The sequence below is a fragment of the Emiliania huxleyi genome (assembly GCF_000372725.1).
Source record: "Emiliania huxleyi CCMP1516 unplaced genomic scaffold EMIHUscaffold_31, whole genome shotgun sequence".
NCBI classification, from domain to species: Eukaryota; Haptophyta; order Isochrysidales; family Noelaerhabdaceae; genus Emiliania; species Emiliania huxleyi.
Window position 1 is genome coordinate 482,030 of NW_005199684.1, and position 26,821 is coordinate 508,850.

The 26,821-nt window shown below is 68.1% G+C and overlaps 2 protein-coding genes across 2 annotated transcripts; both read left to right on the forward strand.

The window, feature by feature from the left end:
- Positions 1-5,784: 5,784 nt before the first annotated feature.
- EMIHUDRAFT_354715 (hypothetical protein) lies at positions 5,785-6,329 on the forward strand (the record flags this gene model as incomplete). Its single annotated transcript, XM_005774609.1, has 1 exon — positions 5,785-6,329. A coding segment is annotated over exon 1 (415 nt), but the record flags the coding sequence as incomplete, so codon positions are not given.
- A 5,509-nt stretch (positions 6,330-11,838) lies between these two features.
- Positions 11,839-26,715, forward strand: EMIHUDRAFT_207406 (hypothetical protein; the record flags this gene model as incomplete). Its single annotated transcript, XM_005774610.1, has 24 exons — positions 11,839-12,030; positions 12,202-12,598; positions 12,742-12,803; positions 13,253-13,309; positions 13,384-13,792; positions 13,939-14,317; positions 14,388-14,458; positions 14,506-16,616; positions 16,958-17,350; positions 17,477-18,136; positions 18,284-19,027; positions 19,217-20,296; positions 20,495-20,674; positions 20,806-21,227; positions 21,297-21,445; positions 21,544-22,169; positions 22,242-23,129; positions 23,218-23,349; positions 23,494-23,595; positions 23,668-23,883; positions 24,145-24,441; positions 24,565-25,788; positions 25,861-26,166; positions 26,353-26,715. 24 exons carry the CDS (start codon positions 11,839-11,841, stop codon positions 26,713-26,715), a joined length of 11,460 nt encoding a protein of 3,819 aa, XP_005774667.1.
- Positions 26,716-26,821: the final 106 nt, after the last annotated feature.

Consider the following 26,821-nt stretch of genomic DNA (forward strand, 5'->3'; position numbering starts at 1 on the left):
GAGAAACGACCCATAAAGACAGAGCGCACACACGAGAGAGAAGGGGATAAAGAGAGCACTCTAGGGGGCATCCCACAAGGAAAACGGAAGGGACAACGCAAAGCGGAACCGAAAAGGACGAAGGACGGTCAGGAGAGAGCCGACAGCTCCAGCGCAAACCGAGGTGGCGGCGGCGGCGGCGGCGACGGCGAGGGTGCTGACGGCGGCGGCGGCGAGGGCGGAGAGACCACGAACTCGACGCGGTAGACGTCGAAGCCGCCCGGGTTGCACTGGTCGGCGAGGCGGTCGGTGCCGCAGGCGCCGGAGCCCTCGCAGAGCTGGCCCGGGGAGAGGGGCGCCTGCGGGTGGGCGGAGGGCCGTGAAGAGGCACACGCTCAGAGTAGCCGAGGGTGGCGCGGGGTGGTGGGAGGGAGCAGGTGCGAGGAGGGAGGAGGGTGTGTGGGGGAAGGAAGGTGTGAGCCGGGGGGGCGGCGGCGCAGCGTGCCAGGTTCTGGGTCTGGCATGCTGCGAGGTTGTCCGGGTCGCTCGGGCACTCTGACGGGTCGATGAGGACCAGGCACAGGCCGCACTCGGAGATGCCGCCCGGGAGGCACCAGTGGCCTTGGGACGAGCCCAAAGGCAGCAAAGGCGGCGGGGTCGGCGGCGGCGGCGGCGCGTGCGGAGTCGGAGGCATTGTCGGCAGCGGCGGCGGGGTCGGCGGCGGCGGTGGCGCGTGCGGAGTCGGAGGCATTGTCGGCAGCGGCGGCGCCACCGACGGCAGCGGCGGCGCCACCGGCGGTGGCAGCAGCGGCGGCGCACTGCCTGGTTGCTGCGGCTGCGGTGGCAAGCGTGGTGGAGGCTGTGTCGGGGAGAAGTAGCTCTGTGGCGTTGTCGGAGGCAATGGTGGCAGTGGCAGCGGCAGCGGCGCCGTCGCCGGCAAGTGCGGTGGCGGGTGGAGTGGAGCGCGTCCGCCCGACAGCGCCAATCCGGGGGCCGTGCCTAATCTCTCCGACAGAGGAGACAGCATGGGAGGATGAGGACGGCGTGTTGAGAGACCCGTGACCTGTGTCTCAGGCGCCGACAAGTGTTTTTCTTAGGACAGTGACCGCCCCATTTGAGAGAGAGAGCTTCGAAGAAGGATTTGGGCAAGACCAACAACAAATCACGACTCTCACGGTGATTTGGCCTCGACAGCTTGTCAGCCCTCAGCCGAAGCTGGGGCCGATCCCGTAGCCGAGAGAGCCCGCGCCGATGAGTTCGGCGCGGTCGGGGGGGCCTGCAGAGAGGCCAGCGTCTTCTTCTCTTGTATGTCTTCGCGAGGGAAAAGTAATCCGAGCAAACCCGCTCTCTCTCTTAACCCGCGGCCGCAATGAATTAAAAAGGGGCGGTTTTCGAGGGGGAATCTGGAGAATCTGGGAATCTGCTCACCACGGAGCCCACCTCATCGAAGAAACTTTTCAGTGTATGTGGCTCTTACGAACATACCCGTAGGTGAACTGCTGACAGGGTTTGCGACTTTTCACTGCAAGAGCCAAGACATACTAGTTTTTTAAGGTGCTCCACAAGTTAGGCACAAAAGATCTGGCATTGCAGGCCATTTCGGCCCCTTAGACGGTCACTGAGTAGGCCAAAATCCCCACTGGGCCGGGAGGACCTTAGAATTCTTTCTTAAGACTTTGTGGACAGAGGCCCTGGTGCTGCAAGAAGACGCGGACGGTCACCATCGGTGTTTTTGGCTTCGCCACCGTCCAAAGCGTGCGCCACTGCGCTCGCCGACATCGAGCGAGCACGCCTGTCCGACGAGCGGCTTGCGCTGTGCGCGTGCGGACGCCTTCTTGTGGCTCTCGTCGAGGGCGTTTTGCGGGCCGGCGGGTGCGTGGGAGAATGTAGAGCCTCGCGCTGGAACGGCTCCGCCTCCGTGCGTCGTTGAAGCCTTACATCGTTCACATCGTCATCGTTCACACCCCGGCTCGCCATCGTCGAGCCTCTCCACACCGTGTGCGTCCCCGGTTGTGTCATGTACTTTCAAGGCACGAGTCCATCATGTCACCCTTAATTTTCCGCATACGGCATACGACCGAATGAGCAACAACAAATTGCTAAATCTCTCTCTCCGAATTGAGCGTCGTCGTGTGCCCTTACACACACAACACACATGCAGTGCCGACCCTCCCCTCCAAAACAACTACATGTACGCCATTCATGGCTCTCAAGATCTCAAGTATCAACTGCTCGATTGCAACAAGCTCAAAGCGCCGCAATCAATGTGTTTCAAAATAAATAACCAGGTCGCTCCGAGCCTCTGCTCGCAAAAAAACGCGAGAGATGAAAGGAATTAAGCAAAAGAAAAAAGCCATCACCGACGCGGACAAGGAGGCGATGCCGATGGGGGGGGTTAGCGGTAGGTTATAACGAAATCTGAAACGTCAGCAGGGGAGGGGATCGGGGATCGTGGGGGATGAAAAGAAAGAAGACAAGGGGGCAAGAGAGGAGGAGAGGGGGGGGGGGGGCAAGAGGGGGGGGTCAAGTTGGGGAAAGAGAAACGTAAACGAGTAACAGAAAGCTGAAAGAAAACATGCGAGCAGGAGAAAGTTCGCTTTTTGGGCCGCTATGACTGTGATCTGGTAGTGGGTCTAGTAGTGCGCACACAAAAAGATTTTCGGCCACAGGGATGGGCAGCGCCATGGCAATGTTGAGCGGGCTTAAGGAATACGGCAAAGAGACGGGGAAGCGACCCGCGCGAGCAACAATACTTCCACTGTAACGGGGCGACTATGTGTGCGCGAGGCGAGGCGAGCGGCCTCTTGGAGCACTTGGAGTGCAGTCAGTAACCTCACATCCAGGGCCGGGGAGCTGAGAAGCGCATCCAGCGGGCCGGATGATCGGTATCGGGCTACGGGCTAGAGAGCCCTGACCCCTAACTAGGGGGGGTGCGCGTTCGCAGGGAAAGGGCCGTAAAGTAAACACGGGTCTCCGAGGGTTCGTTCCGTGTACCGGGTTTCCCCTTAACTTCAGAACGCCCCCTCTACTCGGAGCTAGAAGACACGACACTGTACACCACGTACGTACACAGGTCCTCACTCAGCATCCCGTCCCAGGGTTCCACCGCCCGTCTTCCCGGGGTTCCGGTCCCCCCTGATTCGCTCTTTTATTCGCCAGCCGAGCGTCGCCTGACGGTCGCTGTAGCCGTTTCTGATGTCTCTTCTTTGGCCGAGGTCTCGCCTCCGCTTCTCCTCCGACTGGTACTGCCGCCTCCGAGAGCGTCGACGGCCCGGCCGGGGTCACCCCGGGCAAGGACGGTGGCATTGGGTCCCACCCACTTCCATCCCCGGGAGGTCGGGTCCGCTCTCCCTGGTCGACGAGTCGTGCCCGCACCCGCGGCCTCTCTACCGCGAAGTGCCGAACTTAAGGTAAGGTAGCTTGAGTTAGGTTAGGTGCTTTGCACTGAGTTAGGCACGGGGTAGCAGCAGTTAGGCACGGGGTAGCAGCATGGCGCCATTGATTTCTTTTTTGGTCCGAACGGGCTCACGCGCTGACGTGTCCCCGCCGCCTATCCGCTGGTGTGCATGCTGCTGCTGCTCACCCTAGCGGGGACGAGCCTAGTCTACCCCAAGCCAATGCCCAAGACGCAGCTGACCCTCGCGTTTGGTGCGCCGACTCTGCAGCTCTCCTCGGCGCCGCCACCGACGTCCGCCCTTCAGTCCGCGCTCGCACGGCCACCCTCCAACGCTGCTGGCCAGACCCAGGCGGTCGTCGCGCCTCCGGCGGCGGCGGCGGGGTCATCAGGCGTGACAAAGATCGTCGTCGACCAGAAGCGGCCGGTGATGGCCAAGTTGAAGGTCGGCCCCAACGCCGAGCATCGCGAGTGGGGGTGGGTCCACCTCACCCTCGATGTGCGCCAGGCCAAGGTGGAGATGCCTGCCAACCGCAACGTGTACACGCAGAAGCAGAAGCGCGCCATCCTGGACCAGACCGCCGGGATGACCGATGCCGACGCGGCGAAGAAGGTGCGCCTCATCAATGGCTTTGAGAAGGTCAAGGCGCAACAGATCAAGCGCTGGCGCGAGGCGGCGGCTCAGGAGGAGCGGTCGGGCAAGCGAGCGAAACGCGGCGGCGGGCGCAAGGTGAACGCCGCCTTCGAGACCGCGGTGCTGGACGAGCTGATCTACACGAGCCTCGAGACAGTCCAGGACAAGGAGACGGCAGTGGTGCAGGCCAACGTCGCGTACTCGAATATGATGATTGTGCGTGCCGCCGAGAAGGTCCGGGGGTACGCCACCTTCAAAGATGACCCCAAGGTGTGCGCTCTGAAGTTCTCGACCAAGTGGGTCCTCGGCTTCCTCCGGCGCAACGCCCTTCGCCGCCGGCGCATCACCGCGAGCGAGAAGGTGCTGCCCGACCCGTCGGCGGTGCAGGCTCAGATGAGCCAGATCCAGCAGACCATCGAGGCCGACAACTACACTCCGGCCGAGATCATCAGCGCCGACGAGACGGGCGTGTTTTATGGCGCCGCGCCAAAGTACCAAGTCGCGTGCCCTCGGACGCCGCGCGCGCGACGGCGCCCGAGGCGGACGAGAAGGCGTGCCGAGAGCCCGGGGCACGGGCAGCCGAGCCATGGAGACTGATAACCAGTGATATCTCATGATAGGCGCGCTTCACTGAGATGCTCTTCGGCGCCGGCGACGGCGAGATGGGCCCACCTTATGGTATTATCAAGTGCTCCGTCACGGGCGTCGACCTCACGTCGGCAAAGGTGCTCAGCTCGCTGCACAAGGAGTCGGGCTTCACCGCCGAGGAGGGGTGGTATCTCAAGGTTTGGGAGCGGGAACTGTCGCTGCAAAAGAAGGGCGCAAAGAAGGGTACCCTCGAGACCAAGACACACCGCCGCCCCTACCTCATCCACGAGGAGTCGCTGGAGATTATCACCTGCCAGGTGAAGGCGTGGATGGATACGCCCGGCATCTGCATGTGGCACGAGGTGCAGGTGATCCCGTGGGCGGCGCGCCGCACGGGTCGCGTGCTCGTAGTTTGGGACAACTGTGGCCCACACAAGACCGAGGCCGTCAAGGCCGCTTTCATGCGGGCCCGCGGGCACAAGCAGGTGGAGCTTCCGCCCAAGATGACGGACATCCTCCAGGCACCACCAGCACAGTGCCGCACCCCTCTCCTCACCACCCGACCCGACGCTTGAGACCCCATCCTCAGGTGATGGATCTGATTGCCAATGGCCCTCTCAAGACCGGCATCCGCCGGGAGCGCTGCGATAAGCTCTTCGACTTCTTTCAGCAGTGGAAGGTGGAGCGGCTTCAGGCTCAGGCGTGCACGCATCCCTTGTGACATGTCTCGGGGAGCCTGGGTGCTCACTCCCTCCCGTGACGGTAGGTGAACAAGAAGCCACTGCCGCCCTTCAAGCCCCCGAAGCCAAAGGTGGCCGACGGTCTTCGCACGTTGCGCACGGTTTGCGACACGACGTTCAAGTCCGTCAAGTTCAAGGCGAGCCGTAGCATCTCCCGCGCCCCGCCCTTGCGCGCTCTCACCAGCATGTGCTCAGGAGTCGATGCGCAAGTGCTTCGTCGACGTGGGCCTCGTCAAGAACACGGAGGGCAACTACACCAAGTACACCAACCACCGGCGGGGCACGATCTTCAAGAAGGCCGACGTCGACGGTGCCACGTGCTTGGGCGAGGTCGCGGCCGAGCTCGAGATGGTGCAGCGCGCCGGCGCCGACTCAAGGGAGGGATGTCGCCATCCTTATACTGCCGGTACCTAGGTGACAATTCGCGCGAATTTTTATGCGAAGTGTCACCCAGGATCAGTCGTGCCTGTGTCGAGCCTGTGTCGAGCCTGTCCGTTAAGTCGAACCTCTTGTCGAGCTCACATGAACCTTCACGGGCTTCGCGCCGAGAGAGAGCTGTTCCTAGGCTCGTGTGACGTCGACGCCGATGACGGGTTTGAGGAGTACCAGCGGCGGCAGCGAGCTGCTGTGCCTGCGGCCAGCAATACGAGCTCTGGCCACAACTCGCGCGTGGATGGCGCGGCGCCGAGCGCGGCACCGAGCGCAGCACCCGCCAAGCCCTCGCTGGAGCTCCAGGCCGAAGCGGAGGCAAGGTCTCGGGCGGACGCACGCCGGCGGGCGCAGGAGCGCGAGGGCCGCTTGCAAGCGACGGCCGCTGCAACGAGCGGCCTGCCAAAGAGTCTCGGGCCGCCCTTGACGCCCTCTGAAATCGCTGCTGAGCTAAAGGCCAGCCGGCGAGCGATGACTGAGGAGACTGTTGATTTCGTGCAGGCGTGGAGATCATAGTTGAGTCTTGAGTACTTGAGACCGGGATCGTTGGATGATTCCTGTTGACCGCACGTCCGCACCTCTGTGTACACCGTACTGCAATCTGCCAACGGGAGGAGGAAAGTGTAGACGCCTCGCAAATACATCTATGAGCGCTGCTTCTTGCCACGGTGCGCCCCCGCGTCCGGCGCGTCTCTCGCGTGCCTCTGCCTGCCGCCGGAGAGCGCCGAGACGAGCGCCGGCGCCCGAGAGGCGCGGGGGGGCCGCGTACGGGCTACGGCGGGCGCGGCGCGCCTAGAGAGAAGTGGATGTGTGGGGGTAGCCATAAGCCAAAATCAAAAACGCTCCACCTGAAAAATAAAAGGAGCCGGGAGCTTCCCTCGCGCCGCAATCCCGACAAATACCCAGGGGGAAGAGTCCGCCCGCACCGTCAAAGTGACACATGGTCCGGAGTCAGCTGACTCCGAGTTCTACTGTGTGTGAACTTCTGTGGCTCCCTCGAGCACTGTCCTAGCATGCGCGTAGACTAGAATGCGCTGGCGCGCGCGAGTTGAGACCGCTCGGGACGAGGAAGAGAACGGAGTCAAGCAAGCCACCCACGTACTCTGGCTAGTTATCATTTGACGCCGCGTCGACAACGGGCGCCGCCAGCTCCGGCAGCAACGTCTCCGACTCCTTGCCATTGAAGCGCGAGAACGCAAAGGCCGTCGAGTAGGGTCCGGCCAACTCGTAGTCGGCTGCGCTGCCCTCGATCGAACCTTCCGCTTGAGCCGAGGTCTTGAAGGCGCCTTGCAAGGGGTAGCGGTCCTTCTTGCCCCAGCGCGGCGCCGTCGACGAAAACGACTGGCCGATGATCCCGTGCGGCTTCGACCGCGCGGCAGCCGCGCCTCTGGCGCTGAAGCTGACGTCCAGCCGATGCTTCGGACCAGAGACCCAGTCATACACGTGGTTGCCGTGGACGAGCACCGTCCAGTTGCCCAGGGTGAAGGTGGCGGACGAGTGCGCCATCTTTATCACGAGGTCGAAGCACGCCTTGCCACCGTGCTTGCCGAATTGGAAGGGTCGCCCTGCGCAGTTGCCCTGCACCACTTTCCACCCCATGTTGTGCTCGTCGAGCTGCGAGGCGAAGAAGGAGGCATTCGCGGGTCGCCGCGCCTTGTCCACGCGCGCCACCACGTGCACCTCGGTGAGGAACGTCCCGTTCACAGTCAACTGGCCGTTGCGGATGGTGAAAGTGCTCTCCTCCACCTTGACATTGACGGCGAGCCCTGGCGCCGAGAAGAAGGCGTAGCACGTGTCGTTGCGTCCGCGGAAATCGGCCTCGCCGCCGTGCGCAAAGTGCAGATGCGGATCTTTTGCAACGAGCGCATCGCCCGCTCCGGGCCGGGGGTCGACCGGGTCGCACTCGGGCTTGGATTCTGGGCAGCTGATGGTAGCGTCGCTGCAGCACAACGGCCAGCCGCCCCCGTAGCAGCCATAGTCGGGCGAAAACGTGCAGTACGAAGCGCCAACAAGCATCGGGGGGGGAGCCCCAGTCGGAAAGTCGGCCGGTGGCGGAGCCGCCGCTGGTGGCGGTGTGCCAGCGTCGACGACTCCGATCGGCGTGTCGGCGAACAAGTCGTTTTGCAGTGGCTCGGCCAGAGTGAGCGACGCGTCGCCATCACCGATAGCACCGATGCCACCACCACCGGCGTCGGCACCGATCCCCGACAGATCCTCCGAGAGGACCCGAGTCGAATCCAACAGTGCACGGCGCCCCAGCTCGTACTTCCCATCCTTGCACAGGCTGCCGATGGTGATCACCTCGGAGGCAAGCCTGAGACGCATGCCAGCCTTTAGGTCGCAATGAATAAAATTGAGGTAGATGACCGTATCACCCTTGAATGCGTCCCTTGCGAGCTTCATTGGGCCACGCTTGCAGCCGCCGGGCGGTGCCTGCTTGCAAGGAATGTCATCATCCGCGTCGTCAATCCCGTCGCCGTCGGAATCGGGGTCCAGCATGTCTGGCAGGCCGTCGCCGTCCTTGTCGCCCGTTCCCTCGAGGCCATCTGGAATGCCGTCGTCGTCGGAGTCTGGATCATCAATGTCGGGAGTGCCGTCGCCGTCGGTGTCGCCTGTGCCCTCGTAAACATCGGCGACGCCATCGCTGTCGCGGTCGGGCTCTGGGCATGGCTTGCAGTTGTTCGCGACGTTGCCGACATACCTACGGAGGAGCAAGCTCCGCCTCAAGCTAGGGCCCAAGGGATCGCTCAAACCAGAGCGCACCCTTTGGCCATGCAGTCCACCTTCGCCTTGCCCCGCATCTTCACGCACGATACGTACCTGTTGGCCACGGTCGGCAGTCGCTCGCGGGTAAAGGGCTCGCTGCATAGTGGGGGTGGGTGGGAGGAGGCCACCCGTTGTCCGAGCATTGCTTCGATCGCATGGCAAAGTCTCCGCACTTGTCTCCGGGGCCAAGCTCAACCTTGCTGCACTGCCGCACCGCAACCTTCTCGGCAAACTCGCCGCTTGCAAAGAGCGCGCAGCCTGGCTGCGTCGGCTTGAGGTTCGACACTTCCTCGCACTCGGGCTTGGACTCTGGGCAGCTACCAGGGCGGCGGCAGCACGACGGCCAGCCGCCCTTGTAGCAGTCATAGTTCGGTGAATTTGTGCAGTATGATGCGCCCAGCTCCTTGGGATCGGCAGCGTCGGGGATACCGTCGCTGTCGGAGTCAGCCGTATCGCTCTCGAGGCTGTCTGGTATGCCGTCGCTGTCAGAGTCGCCCGTGCCCTCCTCGGCGTCGTCGATGCCGTCGCCGTCTGCGTCAGGATCGAGGTAGTTGGGGATACCATCGCTGTCGGGGTCGTCCGCGCCCTCGTCGGCATCGGGCACGCCGTCGCCATCGCCATCCGGGTCGAGGGCGTCAGGAATGCCGTCGCTGTCCGAGTCGCCCGTACCCTCGTCAACGTCGTCAATCCCATCGCCATCAGAGTCCGGATCGAGGAAGTCGGGAACCCTGTCGCGGTCGGTATCGGCGGCCCGTGTGGAGCCGTCGTTCCCCCTCTCGGCTCCGTCGGGGATTCCATCATCGTCCGAGTCTGGGTCATCAATCTCGGGGATGCCGTCGCTGTCAGTATCGCTGGTGCCTTCGTACATGTCGAGAACGCCGTCGCTATCCCGGTCGGGCTCGATGCACGGGCTCTCACAGTTCTTGGATATGTCATTCCCAGGGCCAAACCTACCGGGGCCGGCTCCCTCTCAAGGGCAAGGCTCGTGCGAGGATCAAATTCCTGTGCCGGGGGATGGGCGCAGCGCACCCCTTGGCCATGCAATCCGATCTGAGTCCTCGCGAGGCAGCGGAGCACTGGATGAACCTACATACAGCCCGCTCGCAGCGTCATGCGCGCCCGTTCTTTCGGGAAGAGTTCGATGGTTTGGGGGTGGGCAGTCACCCGTTTCCTCTGCATTGCTTTGAGCTCATTGCAAAGTGCCTGCACTTCTCGCCGGGGGCGAGGACAACCGCGGCGCACTGCTTGACGGCTGTTGTGCCGACAAACACGGTTTTTGTGAAGAGGTTGCACAGCGGCTGCGGTTTCATGACCCACTCCCGGTCGTCCTTGGCGTCCTCCATGTTGGGCACCCCATCGCTGTCCATGTCACCCCTGCCCTCCCTCTCGTCGGTATCAGGTTTACCATCACTGTCGCTGTCGCTCTCTACAGGAGGCGCATCAATGTCGAGGCTGTCTGGTATGCCGTCGCTGTCAGAGTCGCCCGTGCCCTCCTCGGCATCGTCGATGCCGTCGCCATCTGCGTCAGGATCGAGGTAGTTGGGGATACCATCGCTGTCGGGGTCGTCCGCGCCCTCGTCGGCATCGGGCACGCCGTCGCCATCGCCATCCGTGTCGAGGGCGTCAGGAATGCCGTCGCTGTCCGAGTCGCCCGTGCCTTCCTCGGCATCCGGCATGCCATCGCTGTCCGAGTCGCAAGGGCAGCAGTCGTTCTCGTCCTCTGCGTCTGGCACCCCGTCGCTGTCCGAGTCGCCCGTTCCCTCCTCTGCGTCGGGCACACCGTCGCTATTCAAGTCAGCGGGGCCGTCGAGGGCGTCTGGGACGCCGTCGCTGTCAGAGTCGCCCGTGCCCTCCTCGGCATCCGGGCTGCCGTCGGCGTCCGAGTCGGGGTCGGTGAGGTCCATGACGCCGTCGCCGTCCGTGTCAGTGAACTTGCTGCAGGGGCAGCAGTCCGCGTTCATGTAGCCTCCGTTGCAGCACGAGGAGCAGCCGTTGCCGCGGCGGGAGCAGCAAGAGTGGCTTCCGCCCTCTGCAGCGGTCGCGCACGGCATGGTGTAGAGGAAGTCGCGTCGCGATCCTGTGCCCGTCATAGCCAGGGTGGAGCATTTGCCGCCAGTGGGGCCGATGATCTGGCCATCGCGGCAGTCTGTGCACGTCCCGTCCGGCGGAGGCGCGAGGCGTCGCGCACGCCGCAGCCGGCCGAGATCCAGGGAGTCGCCGCCGAGCTTGGGCTTACAGGAACAGCAGGCTCCCTTGTCCTCTTGGAGAACGTCGGGGACGCCGTCGCTGTCAGAGTCGCCCGTGCCCTCCTCGGCATCCGGGCTGCCGTCGGCGTCCGAGTCGGGGTCGGTGAGGTCCATGACGCCGTCGCCGTCCGTGTCAGTGAACTTGCTGCAGGGGCAGCAGTCCGCGTTCATGTAGCCTCCGTTGCAGCACGATGAGCAGCCGTTGCCGCGGCGGGAGCAGCAAGAGTGGCTTCCGCCCTCTGCAGCGGTCGCGCACGGCATGGTGTAGAGGAAGTCGCGTCGCGATCCTGTGCCCGTCATAGCCAGGGTGGAGCATTTGCCGCCAGTGGGGCCGATGATCTGGCCCTCTCGCAAATCTTGCGCAAGAGAAGGGCTTGCATGGAGAGCGGCGAGCAGCGCGGCAATTCCTAGCCGCATTGCCTCGGCGGCGTCCTGGCGGCCCCGCGCGTCCTGGCGGCCCCGCCAACCTCGGCGCTCGCCGATCCATCCAGCCGCTTGGATCAGTTATTGCGGCAAGCGCTTTCCCGACGGAACGATTGTGTAACGCACGCTGGGACAAACAGTTCCAGAAAAGAACTCCCGCGGGAGGAGCGTCGTGCGTCTTCCATGCTTCCAGATGAATGAAAGTAAACGGTCTGCGCGCCAAACGAGGGTAAAGGACAGACAGGCAGGGCCTGCACGAGCAGGATCTTAAGACGATGATCTGGGGTGCAGGGGAACGGGAGCGAGCGGGGGGCGTATCGCGACTGCCGGCCTCTCAATTGAGTGTGTGGTGTCCTTCCTGGTGTGCGGAGGTCGAACGCTGAGCACTTGAGCACACTCTTGAGTTTCACCGTGAGTTCACCGTTGCATTTCCGCCGACGGCGGACCCGCCACCGCACAGACCGCACGAGCGGAGGCAAGAGCGCTCCATGAAGCCCGATTTGCGGCGGCAGACAGTTTTTCTTTTTTCGCGCTTTTTACGCCATCTATTATCGGCGCGGCGACGGAGCGCCGCACGCTCCGTAGGCTGGACGCCGTTCTGGACAGCCTCGGCTCGATCGCTGACCTTCAGCGGCCGCGATGCCCGACAAGCGGCGCTTCGCGATCGCACAGCACGCCTGGGCCCCGACCGGCGGTGGCGACAACAGCAAGTACCTCTCCTTTGCGTCAGGCGACCGAATAGAGGTTGTGGAGGAGCGGGAGTCGGGCGGCTGGTGGGCCGGCCGGCTGAAGGGCAAGCTCGGCTGGTTCCCCTCCTCCTTCTGCACCATCGTCTCCGATGATCCGGAGCCGACACTGCTCTTGGACCTCGAGCCGGCGGCGGCGCCGGCTGCACCATCGCCAGAGCAGGCCAGTGGCAGCCCGGCGGCGGCGGCGGCAGCGTCGATCCAGGCGTCGCTAACGGCTTCGGCGGCCTCCGCGCACGCCGCAGCCGGCCGCCAGCCGGCCGATCCGAGCGAGTTTGGCGCGTTTGCGAGCGCCGCCTCGCCGCCGACGCAGAAGCACAGCCCTCGGACCGGCGGCTCGGACGAGTTCGTGCCGTCGCCCGCACGCGAGCCAGCCCGCTTGGCGGCGCCGCTGGCCGAGCTCATAACCGGCGGCGCTACGGCGGTCGTCTCGCCCGTCTCGCCGGTGCAGGCCCCGTCGCCGGCGCGCATCGCCGCTGTGCACCCTTCGCGCTCGGACCAGGCGCTCGCGGCGGAGCTGCGGAGCTTCCCGAAGCGCGCCGCGCTCCCCTCGTCGCTCGCGCATAAGGCCGCGGGGGTGGAGCACAAGCAGACCGTCGACAAGCTGTGGGAGATCGCCGCGTTCGCAGACGTCTTCGCCGACGCCGCCGGAGGTGCGCGGTTGGCGTCGGCGGCGGCGGCGGCGGCTGGCACCTCTGACGGCGCGGGCCAGACCGCGGCGCCCGCGCGGGGGATGGCGCCGCTGGACGGCGCGATGCGCCTCGTGCTGCGTGTGCTCGAGACGCTCAATCGGGAGGGCGAGGCGGACGGGCGGGCGGACGGCACCACGGGTCGGCCAGGCACGCGCGGGGGCTCGCGGTGCGCTCCTCTCCGACACGCGCCGACTGATTCGGCGTCGTGTGCATGCACAGGCGCGCGCGAGGGCTCGTCGCCTCTCCTCTCGGCGCTGCACCGCGCGGAGGAGGGCTTCCGCCTCGGGCTCGAGCTTCTCAAGCTGCTCAAGGCACTAGACACCTGCTACACACCTGCTACACACCTCTCTCTCTCCACACGCCCTCGCTCTCCGCCTGGCTGCACACCTCTCCCTCCCTCTCCCTCTCCCTCTCCCTCTCCCTCTCCCTCTCCCTCTCCCTCTCCCTCTCCCTCTCCCTCTCCCTCTCCCTCTCCCTCTCCCTCTCCCTCTCTCCCTCTCCCTCTCCCTCTCCCTCTCCCCCTCCCTCTCCCTCTCCCTCTCCCTCTCCCTCTCCCTCTCCCTCTCTCTCTCCCTCTCCCCACGCCTCCCCCCCCGCCTCCTCCGCCCTCCACAGGCGGAGAAGGGATCCCTCTTCGACTTGCTCGAGCAGCTGGTGCCGATGGTCGCAGCGGTGCGCCTGCCCGGTGGACCTCGTCGGCCACATACCCGAGGCACACCCGAGAGACGAGATGGACCCGAGAGTAGGTGCCGCCCGGCGGCGTGCTCGTCGTGCCCGCCGCGCACGCGCCTAGCGGCGACTCGTCCTTTCTGCTCGTGCTGCGCCGCGACGACGACTCCACCTTTTCGGTCTCTGTGGCGGCGAGTGGGGGTGCGCCTCTCCGCCGCCACCCGGCGCGTCGCAACAGCGCGAGCGGCCAGCTCGAGTACGCCACTTCGCTGGTCGTGCGGGGCGTGCCTCGCGACCGGCTCGCCGACTCTGCCTTTTGGTTCCTCCTCCTTCGGCAGCCGTACGGCTCGCCGCCTCCGGCCGGGCACGCGGACGGGACGCTGCTGTACGAGGTCCTCCTCCCCGCGCTGTCCGACACGCCGCTCTCCGCCTCGGCCGCCGAGGCGGGAGGGCTGTGGTGGGGCGCGCAGCCCCTCTCGGGCGATCGTGCGTGCGGCGGTGGCCGCAAGGACCAGAGCCCTTCCCCTCTGAGGCTTCTCGGAGCCGTCTTTCTAGGCGACCACGCGCGCGGCGAGTGCGCTCTTGTCGCGCTCGGCGCGGCGCTTCGCGCGAGCGGGCTGACCAGTGCGGAGGCGGCTTTGCGCTGGCCACTGGCGGGTGCTGCGAGCAGCGCCTGGTCACACCCGGCACCCGTGAGCAGGCGGCGTACGCCGACGTGCTGTGGCGCTGGACCGCGCTGCAGCTCGCCCTCGCGCAGGCGGAGTCCGCCGGGTATGACCCGCTCGAGCCGCGCGCGCGCCTGTCGAGCTCCGAATGCGAGCTGCTGCGCTTCGGAGCGCGGAAGCTGTGCGGTTGCGCCTCGAGCCTGAGGCACTCGGAGCTCGCCTTCTCCGCGGCGCACGCGGCTGCCCTCGAGGCGACTTGCGCGGCGGTCGGTGCGGTCACTGCGCCGCCAAAGGAGGCGGCGCTCGAGCTGCTCGGCGAGGGAAAGGGCGCCGCAGTGCGCGGGATGTGCAGGTTCGACCTCTTTGTGGTTAATCAGTAGTTAATTAGTAGTTTAATTCGTAGTTGATGAGTGCAGGTTCGACCTCTTTGGCCGCGCGCTGCGGGGCCGTTCGGTCGACCACCTCGCGGGCGAGTCCGCCCTCGTGGGTCTGCGTGTGTGGGCAGCGCTTCCTCACGCGTGAGGCTGCGAGCAGGCGAGTCCGCGCTCCCTCCGGTGGTGCTGCCGGTCGAGCTCTCGCTCGTCCCAGACTGCGTGAGCTCGTACGAGGACGTCTGCAACGCGCTGCGCCACGCGGTCCACTTGTGCGAGCTGCTCGCCAACCAGCAGGGCTACATCCCAAACACGTACTGCTTGCGCGTCTCGCTGCTGCAGCACTTGCTCACCGCCGTCATCCCTCTGCCGCTGCCATGCTCGCACCCGCAGCGCGCGTCGCGCTGCTTCTGGGCCGCATCGCCGATGCGGTACGAGACGCAGGCGGACCTGCTGCGCTTGCTCAACCTCGCGTGCCGCCACTTCGCCGCCTGCTGCTTCTCGATCCGCGTGACACGATCCTTCGACGCGGTGCGGCTCGTGGTCGTCGCAACCATCGCGACCCTCGCGGACGCGGTGATGCGGATCCGATGCGCCGACGTGCCGTCGCTGCTCTGCCTCAACTACTCCGGCGAGGCGGAGGGGCCGGGCGACGCTTTCCACTTCGAGCTCGGCTCCTTCGCCGTCGAGTCGGAGGACCTGCAGCTCGCCTCGCCAGAGCTGCACTGCGCGCGCACGCGCGTCCTCGACTACTTTGCGGCGCAGCGGCCGCACCACCGGCCGAGCCGCGTCCTCTTCGGGTTCGAGCGCTCGATGGAGTTTGGCGTGGCCGAGGAGGCGCTGCTGCGCCAGCTCTGCCTGCACATGGCCTTCCCCACCGCAACGCACGGCCAGACCCACGCCGGCGGCTCCTCGCTGCTGCCCGCGTACCTCTCGGGCGAGTCGCGGCTGCTGCTCGAGAACTTCCCCGAGCTCGGCTTCTTCCGCGACATGGTCTTCCTCTTCAAGATGCTCATGGTCCCCACCTCGGAGGCGCTGCCCGAGATCTGCCCGTGGATGCCGCTCGACGCGCTCCTCTCGTGGCGACACGACGCCTCGTCGGGCGCGTTCGTCGTCTCCGCCTTCGGCCGCACGCTCAACGCCGCCGCGATCACCAAGCAGGCGGAGCAGGCGGAGAACTCGTCCTGGCTCGAGCGCAAGCTGCGCAAGGTGTTCGGCGTCACCAAGCCGCGCGCGCCGCCGTCATCGGCGGACCCGCAGCAGCTGGTCAAGAGCGAGCTCGGCGTGGAGGTCCGGATCGAGCGCGAGGAGGACGTGCTCCACCTGAAGCAGCTGCCCTCCTTCGACGGCGCGCTCCGCCCGCCCGAGGCGGAGCTACTGCTGCAGTACCTGACGGTGCCGTACCTGCGCGTGCCGCTGCTGCTCCGCTTCTTCTCGCAGCCGTCGCACGTGCACGCGCTCGGCTCGGCCAAGCTGCAGGCCGCGCTCGACGCCACGCTCTTCGAGCCGGGCCAGTGGCAGCTCGAGCGAAGCAAGGAGCTTCCCAAGTGCGTGCCGGCGCCGTCGCGTGCGCACCTCGCCACGCCTGCGGGCATCCTCTTCAACGAGCTGACCAAGTCGCCCGCCGCGGTCACCGAGTCGGTGCTGCGCATGGTCGAGCTCGCCATCGAGCTCGACTCGGGCCGCTACTCCACCGAGTCGACCAACTGCTCCGCCATCCTGTACGTGCTGCGCATGGCCGTCCGCGTCGAGGGCTTCATCCGCTCCGTGCTCGCCGCCAACCCGCCCGACGGGGCGCCGCCGACCGTCGAGCCGGCGCGCGGACTGCAGCTCGACCTGGCCGCGCTGGGGAAGCTGCGCCGCTGCTCGGTCGCGCTGCGGCGGATGCTGCGCCGCGAGCTGCACGCGCTGCTCGAGCAGTGGAACAACGTGGCGCTGCGCGAGCGGGAGATGAGCGCGGCGTGCACGCTCTTCGCGCACCTCGCCTTCGTGTACAAGCACATCGAGGAGGACGAGATCGACTACCAGGCCCTCTCCACGCTGCTCTGCGCGCAGGTCTTCCTGGGCAACAACCACACCTTCGACGCGGAGCCCGACCTGGCGTCGAAGGGCACGAAGCGCTCGTTCAAGGAGGAGGCGGTCTCCGACGCCGCGCTCGGCATGCCGCAGACCGAGCTCTTCGAGATCTTTGCTCGCCACCGCTGCAAGCTGCTGCGCGCCCTCGAGGCGAACCCGAAGCAGCGCAACGAGGCGATGGAGGCGGTCGTGCGGACGGTGACGCGCACACGCCCCGCGCGTGCTCTGCGGGACGTGTCCCTGAACCTTCCCTGAACCTTCTCGGAGCCGCCCTCCCGCAGGTGACCTGCACCGGACCGCGCGTGCTCTCCTCCTCACGAGCGGCGAACGAGCTGGAGCCGCGCTCGTGGCAGCAGCACGCGGGCTTCCGCGGCCTCGGCCGCTACCTGCCCGACACCACCGCGCTCGAGGCCGCCACCTCCGAGGCGCTCACGCCGCTCGCCGACGACGCCCACTTCGAGGGGGGCGCCCCGCCCGCCGACGCGGCGGCTGCCGGCGCGCCGAACGGCGGCCGTCGGAGGCGCGGCGACGCGCTCGAGGAGTGGCTGCGGCAGATGACGACGACGAACGGCGCGAACGCGGAGGTCAACGTCCAGTTCGGCGAGTTCTCGCTGCGCAAGCAGACGCTCGGCCCGCTGCCGCCGCACGTGCGCGAGTCGCCCGACTTCGCGATGGTGTTCGGCGAGGACGCCTCGGGCCCCACGGCCGAGCCGATGCAGGCCGTGCGCGTCTCGTCGACCGCGCAGCGAGACTGGTACCACCTCGTCGGCAACCGCGCCGACGTGCACATCTGGACAGCCGACACGCGCTCGCCCCCGCTCGCCGGCTGCCGCGCCTACCCGCGCGAGCTCCGCGCGAGCGAGCGGTGGGTCCAGGAGGCGATTCAGCGGGCGCTGATCCCCGACCGGATGGCCGGCCTCGAGCTCGCCCTCGTCCTGCCAGACTACTCCACCTCGCACTTCGCCCTCCTCTCGGGCGCCACCGCGCCGCCGAGCGCCGGCGCCGGCGCCGGCCAGCCGGCGGCGCGCCAGTTCAAGGAGATCGTCGTGCTGCGTGAGGGGCTGGTGGTGCACGTGTACGACCTGCTCGAGCACGGCCGCCGCTGGTGGCGCTCGCTCGCCTGGTCGTCGGACGCCGCCGTCTCTCTGCACAACCTCTCGCCGCGCACCGTCGAGGCGCGAGGCAGCCGCGTCCACACCGTGATGGGCAGCCTGCAGCGCTCCGTCCCGCCCGCGCCGTCGGTCGTCATCTCGCGCCGGCTGACGGCTGCGCTCGGCAAGCAGGTCTTCGTGCCTCCGCGGCTGCTCTACGGCCTGATCCCGACGGCGCTGCTCTCCGCCTACGACCTGTGGCAGAACGAGGACGGCTCGCTCATCGGAGACGTCAAGCCAGGCCACCCGATCGGCGATGCGCTGCGCACGCGGCTCGCCGTCTCTCTTTCCGAGGTGGGCGGCACCGTCAGCGGCGCGGTGCGGCGGCTGTGCCTGGTCGACGAGCCGACGCCGGAGGTGGGCGGGCCGAACGCCGCCTCGATTGTGCCTCGCGTGGCGGCGGCGCAGGGCGCCTCGTCCACCTTCGCAGCCTCGAGCGCGGCGGCGACCGCCGAGGTGGACACCGCCAAGCCGGCGCACACGCTGCTCAACCTGCTGCTCGCCGCACCGGGCTCGCCGCTCCGAAGCCTCGCCCTCCGCTTCGGCCGACTCGAGGACCTGTCGCACGTGCTCGCCTGGTCTGAGGAGGACGGCCTGGCCGCCGCCGCCGCCGGGGCTGGGGCGGCGGGCGAGGCCAGCCTCGAGGCGAGCCTGATCGAGCTCCCTCGCCTCGGCCTCACGTTCCACGCACGCGGCGCGCGCGGTGCTGCCGAGGAGGGAGCCGGCGGCCGCGGCTTGCGGCTGTACTGCGCGCAGCACGAGGGCTTCTACCTGTCGCACCGCTCCTCGCCCGGCATCTCCGAGCTGCTGCGCGGCGTGCCGCACTCTCTGCTGCTCGAGAAGGACGGCGGCAGCCTCTCGCTCCTCGTCTCGGCCTGTGCGCGCCCGCGCCGCGCCGTGCTCGCCGCCGGCCAGTCTGCCGCCGCGCAGGCGCTCTCGCGGCTCTTCCCGTGCGAGGTGGAGCTGGACAACAACGACGAGCACTGGGTGGCGAGCCTGGGGCCGACCAAGGCGTACCTGTACCCGGTCCACCTCTCCCAGTCCTTCCTCTTCTTCCCCTCCCTCGCCGCCGCCCTGTACATGCTGCTGCTCAAGCTGCTCGCGCGGAGGTACGAGACGGCGAGCGAGATGGCGCCGCAGTGCGTCTGCGACAGGCCCCTCTCGCGCGAGGAGGCCCAGATCGTCGCTCTCTTCAACGAGACGCGCGGCGACCAGCACCCGGACGCGCACGCCTGCCGGCTGCGCATCTCGCTGCACGCTCTCCACACGCCGCTCTACCCGGAGCTGCCTTGGGACCTCGCCGAGGAGCTGATCGCCTACACGCGCAAGCTCGGCCACGTCTCGCTCCTGCTCCGCCTGTCGGTCTACGACGAGCTCGTGCTGCTCACGCACCTCTCCGTCACACTCAACCGGCAGGAGGTGGGCCTCAAGCCGCAGGCAGTGCAGACGCGCGACACGGTGCCGCTCATGGTTGGCTCCGTGATGGTCAAGATGCCCAAGCCGGACCCCGTCGCCGAGGCCGCCGTCGCCGCCGGCCTGCCGACGCCGCGCGACGCGCGCGCGCTGCCGAACGTGCTCCAGTCGCGGCTGACGCTCCTCACCGCGGCGAGCACCGCCCGCCCCGACGCCGACTCGATCGACGTCGAGCTGCCCTGCCCCGCCTTTGGCGGCGGGCCGCACTTCGACGCCGTGCAGGACCGCACCTCCATCTCTGGCGAGGGGCTCGGCGCGCTCTTCGGCAAGTTCGAGGCGCTCTCGTACTCGCGGCCGGAGAACCCGGTCGGGCGAGAGGCGGCGTCGGCGCTCGACCGCTGGCTGCGGAACGGGCTCGAGCTGCGCGGCGGGCGCGACCAGAAGGGGTTCCTGTTCCTGTACGAGCTAATGCGCGGCGATGTCTTCTTCAAGCTGCTCTCCAACGACTCTGGCCACACCCTCGGCTGCTTCTTGCTGCGGCTGCTGCCCGCCTCCGAGTGGAGCTCCAAGGGGGTGCTCATGTCGACGCTGCGGGTGATGGCGCACAACCCGCAGCTCGCCCGACACCTGCCCAAGTTCGAGGACGACCGCAACGTCAAGGTCTCCGTGATGTTTCGCGGGCAGGACGTCCTCGCCAAGCTCTTCGAGAAGCTCACGCTGGTGCTCAAGGGCCTCGAGGCGGACGGACACATCCAGTGGCCACTCCACTCCTTCCCCGCGCTGAAGCTGCAGCCGCTCGTGCGCCTGCCCGCCCCGCTCCTCGCCCGCGTCCACGGCGCCGACAGCGCCACGCCGCTGCCGCTCCCGTACCGCCGCTGGCTGTGGCTGTCGGACGGCGCGCCGAGCGCGCCGCGGCGTCTCCGCCTCGCCTCTTGCGCGGAGGGCGAGGCGGACGCGCTGGCTGGCACGCCGCTCCGCCCGATCGACCTGTCGCGCCTCGTCGTGGAGCGGACGCGCTCGCAGCGCGGCCTCCCTCCGCTCGAGGCGAGGCTGCCCTTCGCGCTGTCGAGCCACCCGGCGGCGCAGTCGGACCTCGCCGCCGCGATGATCCGGAGGCTCGAGGAGGACTTCCTCTTCCACACGCACCACCAGAACGAGCTCGCGCTGCCCGAGCTGGTGGGTTTCACCGACGCCGAGCTGCGGGCGCAGGCGACCACACCGAGCGGCTGCCGCGCGCTGCAGGACGCCGCGGCCTCGCTCGTCGAGCGGCTGCAGGCGCTGCTCCAGCGCGACAACGACCGGATGCTCGCCCTCGTGGAGGGCGCGACGCGCCTCGCCAACCAGGCGGGCGAGCCGGCGGCGGTGGCTGGTAACCTCATCGCCGTCGGCGGCGCGACGGAGGAGGCGGCGGCGGAGCAGCTGGCCGGCTTTGCCCTCGGCCGCGCCGGCGGCAACGAGGCGGAGCTCGGCTTCCACCACCTGGTGCGGCTGCTCGCCTGCTCTCGCGGCGAGTCGGAGCTGCTGCTGCTCAACCCGTACCTCTCCCGCGAGCAAGCGGCGCGCGTGTCGGACGAGACCGCGCTCGCACTGCTCACCGCCAACCGCATCGCCCAGTCCCTCCGCTGCCTCGACGAGGCGCGCGGGCTGCAGGTGCTGCTGCTGCAGCTGCAGGCGCCGCCGCGGCCAAAGAACGTCTCGACCCGCGCCTCTGCCTCGGGGCGCCGCTCGGCCAAGACGCTCTCCCCGGAGCCTTCCCAGATCCCTCTCGGAACCTTGTCGAACCTCCCTACAGGCGCCGCTCGGCCAAGACGCTCTCCTCAGAGGCGACCGCTCTCAAGCGCGAGCTGCAGCGCGAGGTGAGCTCAAAGGCGAACCTGCTCGCGTCGGCGCTCGTCTCGCGCCGCCACTACTTTGGGCCCTCCTCGACGGGCTCCTCGCTCGTGTACGAGCCCCACTTCCTCATCTACGAGTTCACGCACGGCATGCTCCTCCGCGAGGCGCAGGTCTCGCTGCTGCGCAAGTTCCTCGACGCGCAGGCGGCGGGCCGCTCGCTCTGCCACCAGCTCATCATGGGGCAGGGCAAGACGACGGTCATCGCGCCGATGCTCGCCATCATGCTCGCGGACGGCGAGCGCTTCGTCGTCTCCGTCGTGCCGCCGCACTTGCTGCCCTCGGCGCAGGGTGTCCTGCGAGAGCGACTCGGCGGGCCCGTCGCTCGCCCTGTCTACGGCATGCGCTTCGACCGGTGCCGGCGGTTGAGGGCTCGCTGCTCGAGCGGTGACCGGCGCCTCGTCACGCGTCTGGCTGCGAGCAGGTACACCACTGTCGAGGGCTCGCTGCTCGAGCGGCTGCGGCACGCGACGCGGCTGCGCGGCGTGCTGCTCCTCGACCCGACCTCGCTCAAGTCGGTCCTGCTCAAGTTCATCGAGGGCGTCGCCTCCCTCCAGGGCGAGGCTGCCCGCCGTGCTCTCGTCCGAGCCGTGGACGGCGCCTCTTCACGGTCCAAGCTATGAACAGGCGAGGTGCCCGCCGTCTCAGCCGAGCCCCACGCCGACGACCAGGAGCTGCTCAAGCGCATCACGCGGCTGCTCGGGCTGCGGCGGCGGCAGCCCGGCTCGATCGGGCGCAAGCGGGCCGAGGCGCCGCGCCACGGGAGGGCGCCGAGTTGAGCCGCGGGCTGGCCGAGAGTAGGCGCAAGCGCGCCGAGGAGCTGCGACACGAGACGCGCACGCTCGCCGACGTCCTCTCCATTCTCCGCAAGTCGGTCGGCCTCCTGGACGAGGTGGACGTGCTGCTCCACCCGCTGCGCTCCGAGCTCAACTGGCCGCACGGCGAGCGCAAGCCGATCCACTTCGCGCCGCTGCGCTGGCAGCTGCCCTTCCACCTCCTCGACGGCATCCTCTACCCGATGAGCCGCAAGTGCACCGCCGCGTGGCACGAGGGCCCCGAGGCGCAGCAGCTGCTCGGACAGATCACCGAGGCGGTGGACGAGGGTGCGCGCGACTTCTCGGTGCAGCGGGCGCCGCACTTCGTGCTGCTGCAGCGCCCCTTTTACGACGCGCGCCTGCGGCCGCTCCTGACCCACTGGGCGCTGCTCTGGCTCCGCCGGAACCGCGTGCAGCACGGCTCGGACGAGCAGATCGCGGCGTACATCGGGCGCGACCCAGACGCAGACGGCAGCGGGACGGTGCTCGCTGACGGCTCGCTCGGCGGCAAGCCGGAGATGAGCCGAGATGAGCCGAGATTGTCCCGAGATTAGGTCCTCGCTGACGGCTCGCTCGGCAGCAAGCCGGGCGGTCCCGAGGCGGTCGGCTTGCAGCGGTGGGACGACCTCGTTGGCACGATGCCGGAGGAGCACGCGCAGCTGCTCAACCTGACGCACACGTGGCTCCGCTCGGTGCTGCCGCACGTGCTCTCCAAGGTCGGCCGCGTGCACTACGGCCTCCTGCCCGACTCAGCGCTGCTCCAGGAGGCCGCCTCGAGCTCGACGCCGCAGGCGCGGCAGCTGCTCGCGGTGCCGTTTGTTGGCAAGGACGTGCCCTCGCAGGCGGCAGAGTTCTCGCACCCCGACGCGCTCATCGGCCTCTCCATCCTCGCGTACCGGCACGAGGGCCTGCGGCCGCAGGACCTGCGCGCGCTCTTCTGCCTCCTTCTCGAGACGATGGGGCAGGAGGGGGGGCCGTTCCGCGACCGACCCACCTGCCGGATGTACTCGCACTGGATCGAGCTTGCCGGCCGCCACGTGCGAGGCGCCTCGTATGTGGGCCAGAGCGGCGGCCAGCCGCGCGGCGGCGGCGTGGACTTGCTCACCCCCGAGCCCGACCAGCTCTCCGCCCGCAACTCCGAGGCGCACGACCAGGAGGGGCTGTGGCCCCTGCAGCTCGTCAACCCGGGCGACGCCGAGCAGATGGGCGTGCTCTTTGGCCTGCTCGGCCAGCTGCCGCACGCGATCCAGCACTACCTCGAGCAGCTCGTCTTTCCGCTGACGATGCAGCACCAGTCGCGCAAGCTCTCTGCGAACGGGCAGGACCTCGGCTCGAGCGCGCTCTTTGGCTGCCGGCTGGGCTTCTCGGGCACGCCGACCCGCTGCGCCGCGACTTCTAGGAAGCTGCTAGGAGCCCTCTCGGAAGCGTCCCTTAGGCACGCCGTCCGACCTGCTGCCGCGCGACTTCAACGGGTGCCAGTACGAGCGGGGCGACGACGCGCAGATGCTGCGCTGCCTCACGTCGGAGCAGGTCGTGTCGTACGACTTTCTGCCCGACAGCTGGAGCGTGCACCAGCTGCTCGACGACATCGCCGACGCCTCCCCGCCGTACCACACGCTGATCGACGCGGGCGCGCTCATCACCGGGCTGACCAACGTGCAGGTGGCGCGGCCCTCCGCTCCGTCATTCAAGTTAGTTCGTTGATTAGCTCCCGCCGACAACAGGCCGTGGCGGTCCCTCTTAAGTTGATGAGTAGTGAGGCATCTGATCGACCAGTTGATCGCTAACCGGTTCATCGTCGTGCAGGTCGCGCGGTACCTCCTCTCGCGAGGGCTCTACGGCATCGAGGGCGTCGTATTCCTCGACGAGCGAGACCGCCAGATGATCCTGCTGCGCGCCGGGCTCAAGGTGCTCGAGGCTGCGGCGTCGGAGAGGGTTTCCGAGAGCACCCGAGAGTACCCCGAGATTGGCCGAGATTAGGTGCTTGAGCTCAAGGGCTGCGGCGTCGCCGCGGCGCGCCGCTTCACCTTCTTCGACCAGGTGCACACGACGGGCGTCGACGTCGAGCAGACACTCTCTGCCCGCGCGGCGATGACGCTCGGCAAGGACATGACCTTCCGCGACTTTGCGCAGGGCGCGTTCCGCATGCGCGGCATCGGCGCCGGCCAGACGATCTGCCTGCAGATGACGCCGCAGGTGTCGCAGCTCGTGCGGACGGACGTGGCGCGGATGCGCGGCAAGCCCCTCTCGGAGCAGAAGCCGCTCTCGGAGGCGGCCCCCGAGCAGGCCCTGAAGGCGATCTGCGCGTGGCTGCTCCTCAACCTGATGCGCACCGAGGACGTGCAGGCCTGCTCTCATCTCGGCGCACCTCGGCGCACCTCGGCGCACCTCGGCGCACCTCGGCGCACCTCGGCTCATTTTGGGGTGACGCCGCAGGCCGGCCTGCTCGGCGAGCAGCGGCTGGCGCACGTCTTCCGCCAGCGGTCGCTCGAGCACCTCCTCGCCCACCACGCGAGGTGCGGCACGCCCGAGGCGCGCTCGCACGAGAAGAGCGCGCTGCGGGTGTTTGTCGAGCCGCTCGCCTTCGACCTTCCCTCCGCCGTGCCCGCGCCCGTCCGCTGCGGCGAGCGCGCGCTCGCCCTCGCCGATGCGCACCGCGGCTTCCTGGGCAGCGAGCTGGCCGCCGAGGAGAAGACACTGTACCAGGAGGTGGTGCACCAGAGCTCGAGGACCCAGCGCTCGCTGATGATGGAGGTGGAGCAGGTCCAGGAGCAGGAGCAGGAGCAGGAGCAGGAGCAGGAGCAGGAGCAGGAGCAGGAGCAGGAGCAGGAGAAGAACCAGGAGGAGGAGTCGGTGGCCACGTTCGAGCCGACAAAGCACAACTTTTCGCGCGAGGCGGACTCCGACCGGCCGTGGGACCTCAAGCTGCTGCACGAGGTCTACTCCGCCTCGCCGACCGGCATGTTTGGGACCGGCGGCCCATTCTACCCGTGGTCGCGCTTCGGCGTCTACCGGTCGGGCGCGCAAAAGGCGCGGCCGCTCAAGTGGCCCGCGCGGCTCTGGATGTCGAACAACCACTTTTGGCCGGGCTGGACGCTCAAGGCGCACCGCCGCCTCAAGAACGTCATCTGCGCCATGGAGTGGCAGCCGCCGTCGCGCCGCTCGTCGACCGACGCCCTCGGCGTGACGCCCTCGCTGACGTCGGCCGAGGCGGCGCGCGTGCGCGCCTCGTTCGGCTTCTTCGACGCGGCCGCCGACGGGATGCTCACCGCCGCGGAGCTCGCCGCCCTCGGCCGCGCCGTCGACCTGCACACCGTCGCTGCCATCGCGTCCGCCGCGTCCGACTCGCTGCAGGACGGCGGCCGGCGCGTGGGCGCGCTCACGCTCAGCGAGCCCGAGTCCCCGGTGGTGCCGCTGGTGGAGGAGCAGCTGCGCTCGCACCAGGAGGGGCCCGGCTCGCGCCACTGGATCGTCCTCTCGCTCTCCGAGGCGGAGTCGTTGCGCGGGGCGCTGCACATCTCGCAGGAGAATGGCGACGGGCTGCTCGCGGCGGGGTACGCCGGCTCCGACCCGCCGCCGCTGGTCGCGCTGCACACGCACTCGGAGATGCTGGACGCGGTCAACTACGTGAGCGACTCGACCTCCGAGTACGAGCAGGGCGTGGTGCGCGAGTGCTTCTCCTTCCTCTCGTCGCACACCGAGTTTGGCACGCGCGCGCAGCACCTGCTGCTGCGCTGCCTGCAGAGCAACGACCCGAAGGAGCGGCAACACTTCTTCAACGAGGTGCGCTCCTGCCGGCGGCGGCGGCAGTCGGCGTGGGAGCGGACGCCCGCCGCGGCCGTGCTGCAAGAGAAGGACGAGTTCACCCTCTTTGAGCACCGCGCGCTCCTCGCCGCGATGTCGCACCGCATGCAGGCGCGCGGCCTGTCTCCGCTGCAGGCCTTCCACGCCTTCAACGTGTCTCGCTCGGGGCTGATCGGCTCGTCGGAGCTCTACTCTGCCCTGCGGTGGCTCGACATGCCGGTCACCGTCCCGCAGGTCCACGAGTCGATGCGCCGCCTCGACGCCGACCACGACGGCCTCATCTCGTGCGACGACTTTGTCGCCGCCTGCACCGACGGCGGCAGCGCGCCGCCGCCGGGCGCGTTCCTCGACGCGGCGTCGCCCGTGCAGGACCTCGTGATCCCGCTGCTGCGCATCCCCGAGCTCTACCGCTCCGCGCCGAAGACGCCCGCGCGCCTCCTCTCGCGCGAGGAGCTCGCGCGCTTCGCCTTCTCGCTGCGGCCGGCGTCGGGCTTCGTGCGGGTCGCGCGGCTCCACAAGCCCGGCGCGAGCAGCCTGACCGTCTGGCAGCCGGTCGAGCGCGGCGGTCTCTCCGCCGGCAAGGCGGTCGTCACGCTCGGCCACCACGCGAGCACCGCGCTGGATGCGGTCCCCGCGCGGGGCGCCGCCATGGTGGTCGAGGCGCGCGCACCTCTGGTGCCGCTTGCCACACGCCCTGCCGGACTCCTCGCGGAACGCTCTCGGAACCGTCCCATAGGTGCGAGACACGCGCACCGCGTCCACCTTCCGCGCCGACGCGAGCGGCCGGCTGCAGGCGTCGCTCGGGCCTGGTGCCGCCGCTGCCCGGAGCCCTCCACGAACCTTCTCGGAACCTTGCTACAGGCGGCGCTCGACCAGGTACTGCCGCCGCCCGAGCGGTACTTGTGCGTGTGGCACGTGTCAGGGCCCGAGCCGCTCTCCATCTGGCAAGCCGTGCCCCCGTCCAAGGAGTTTGTGCCCCTCGGCTCCATCGTGACTTGCACAGGACGCGATCAGCAGCCGCCGCTCGACGCGATGCGCTGCGTGCCAAAGGCGTGGGCCACCAAGGCGGCGGCGCCGGAGCTCATCTGGGAGGGGAGCGAGGGCTGCATCTGGCAGGCGGCGGCCATGGGCGTGCTCCTGCCGACGCGCGGCCGCGCCAAGCCCGACGCCGTGCTCGAGCTTGACCCACGCAAGATGCGACTCGAGGCGCCGGCTGGGCGATGAGGCGCGCGAGCTCTCGGTATAGCTTTGGAGGTATACCGGCAGGATTCGCGCATGCTCCAGCGGGGGGTTGGGGTGGCGGTGGTCACGGGACCAAAAACACCATAGC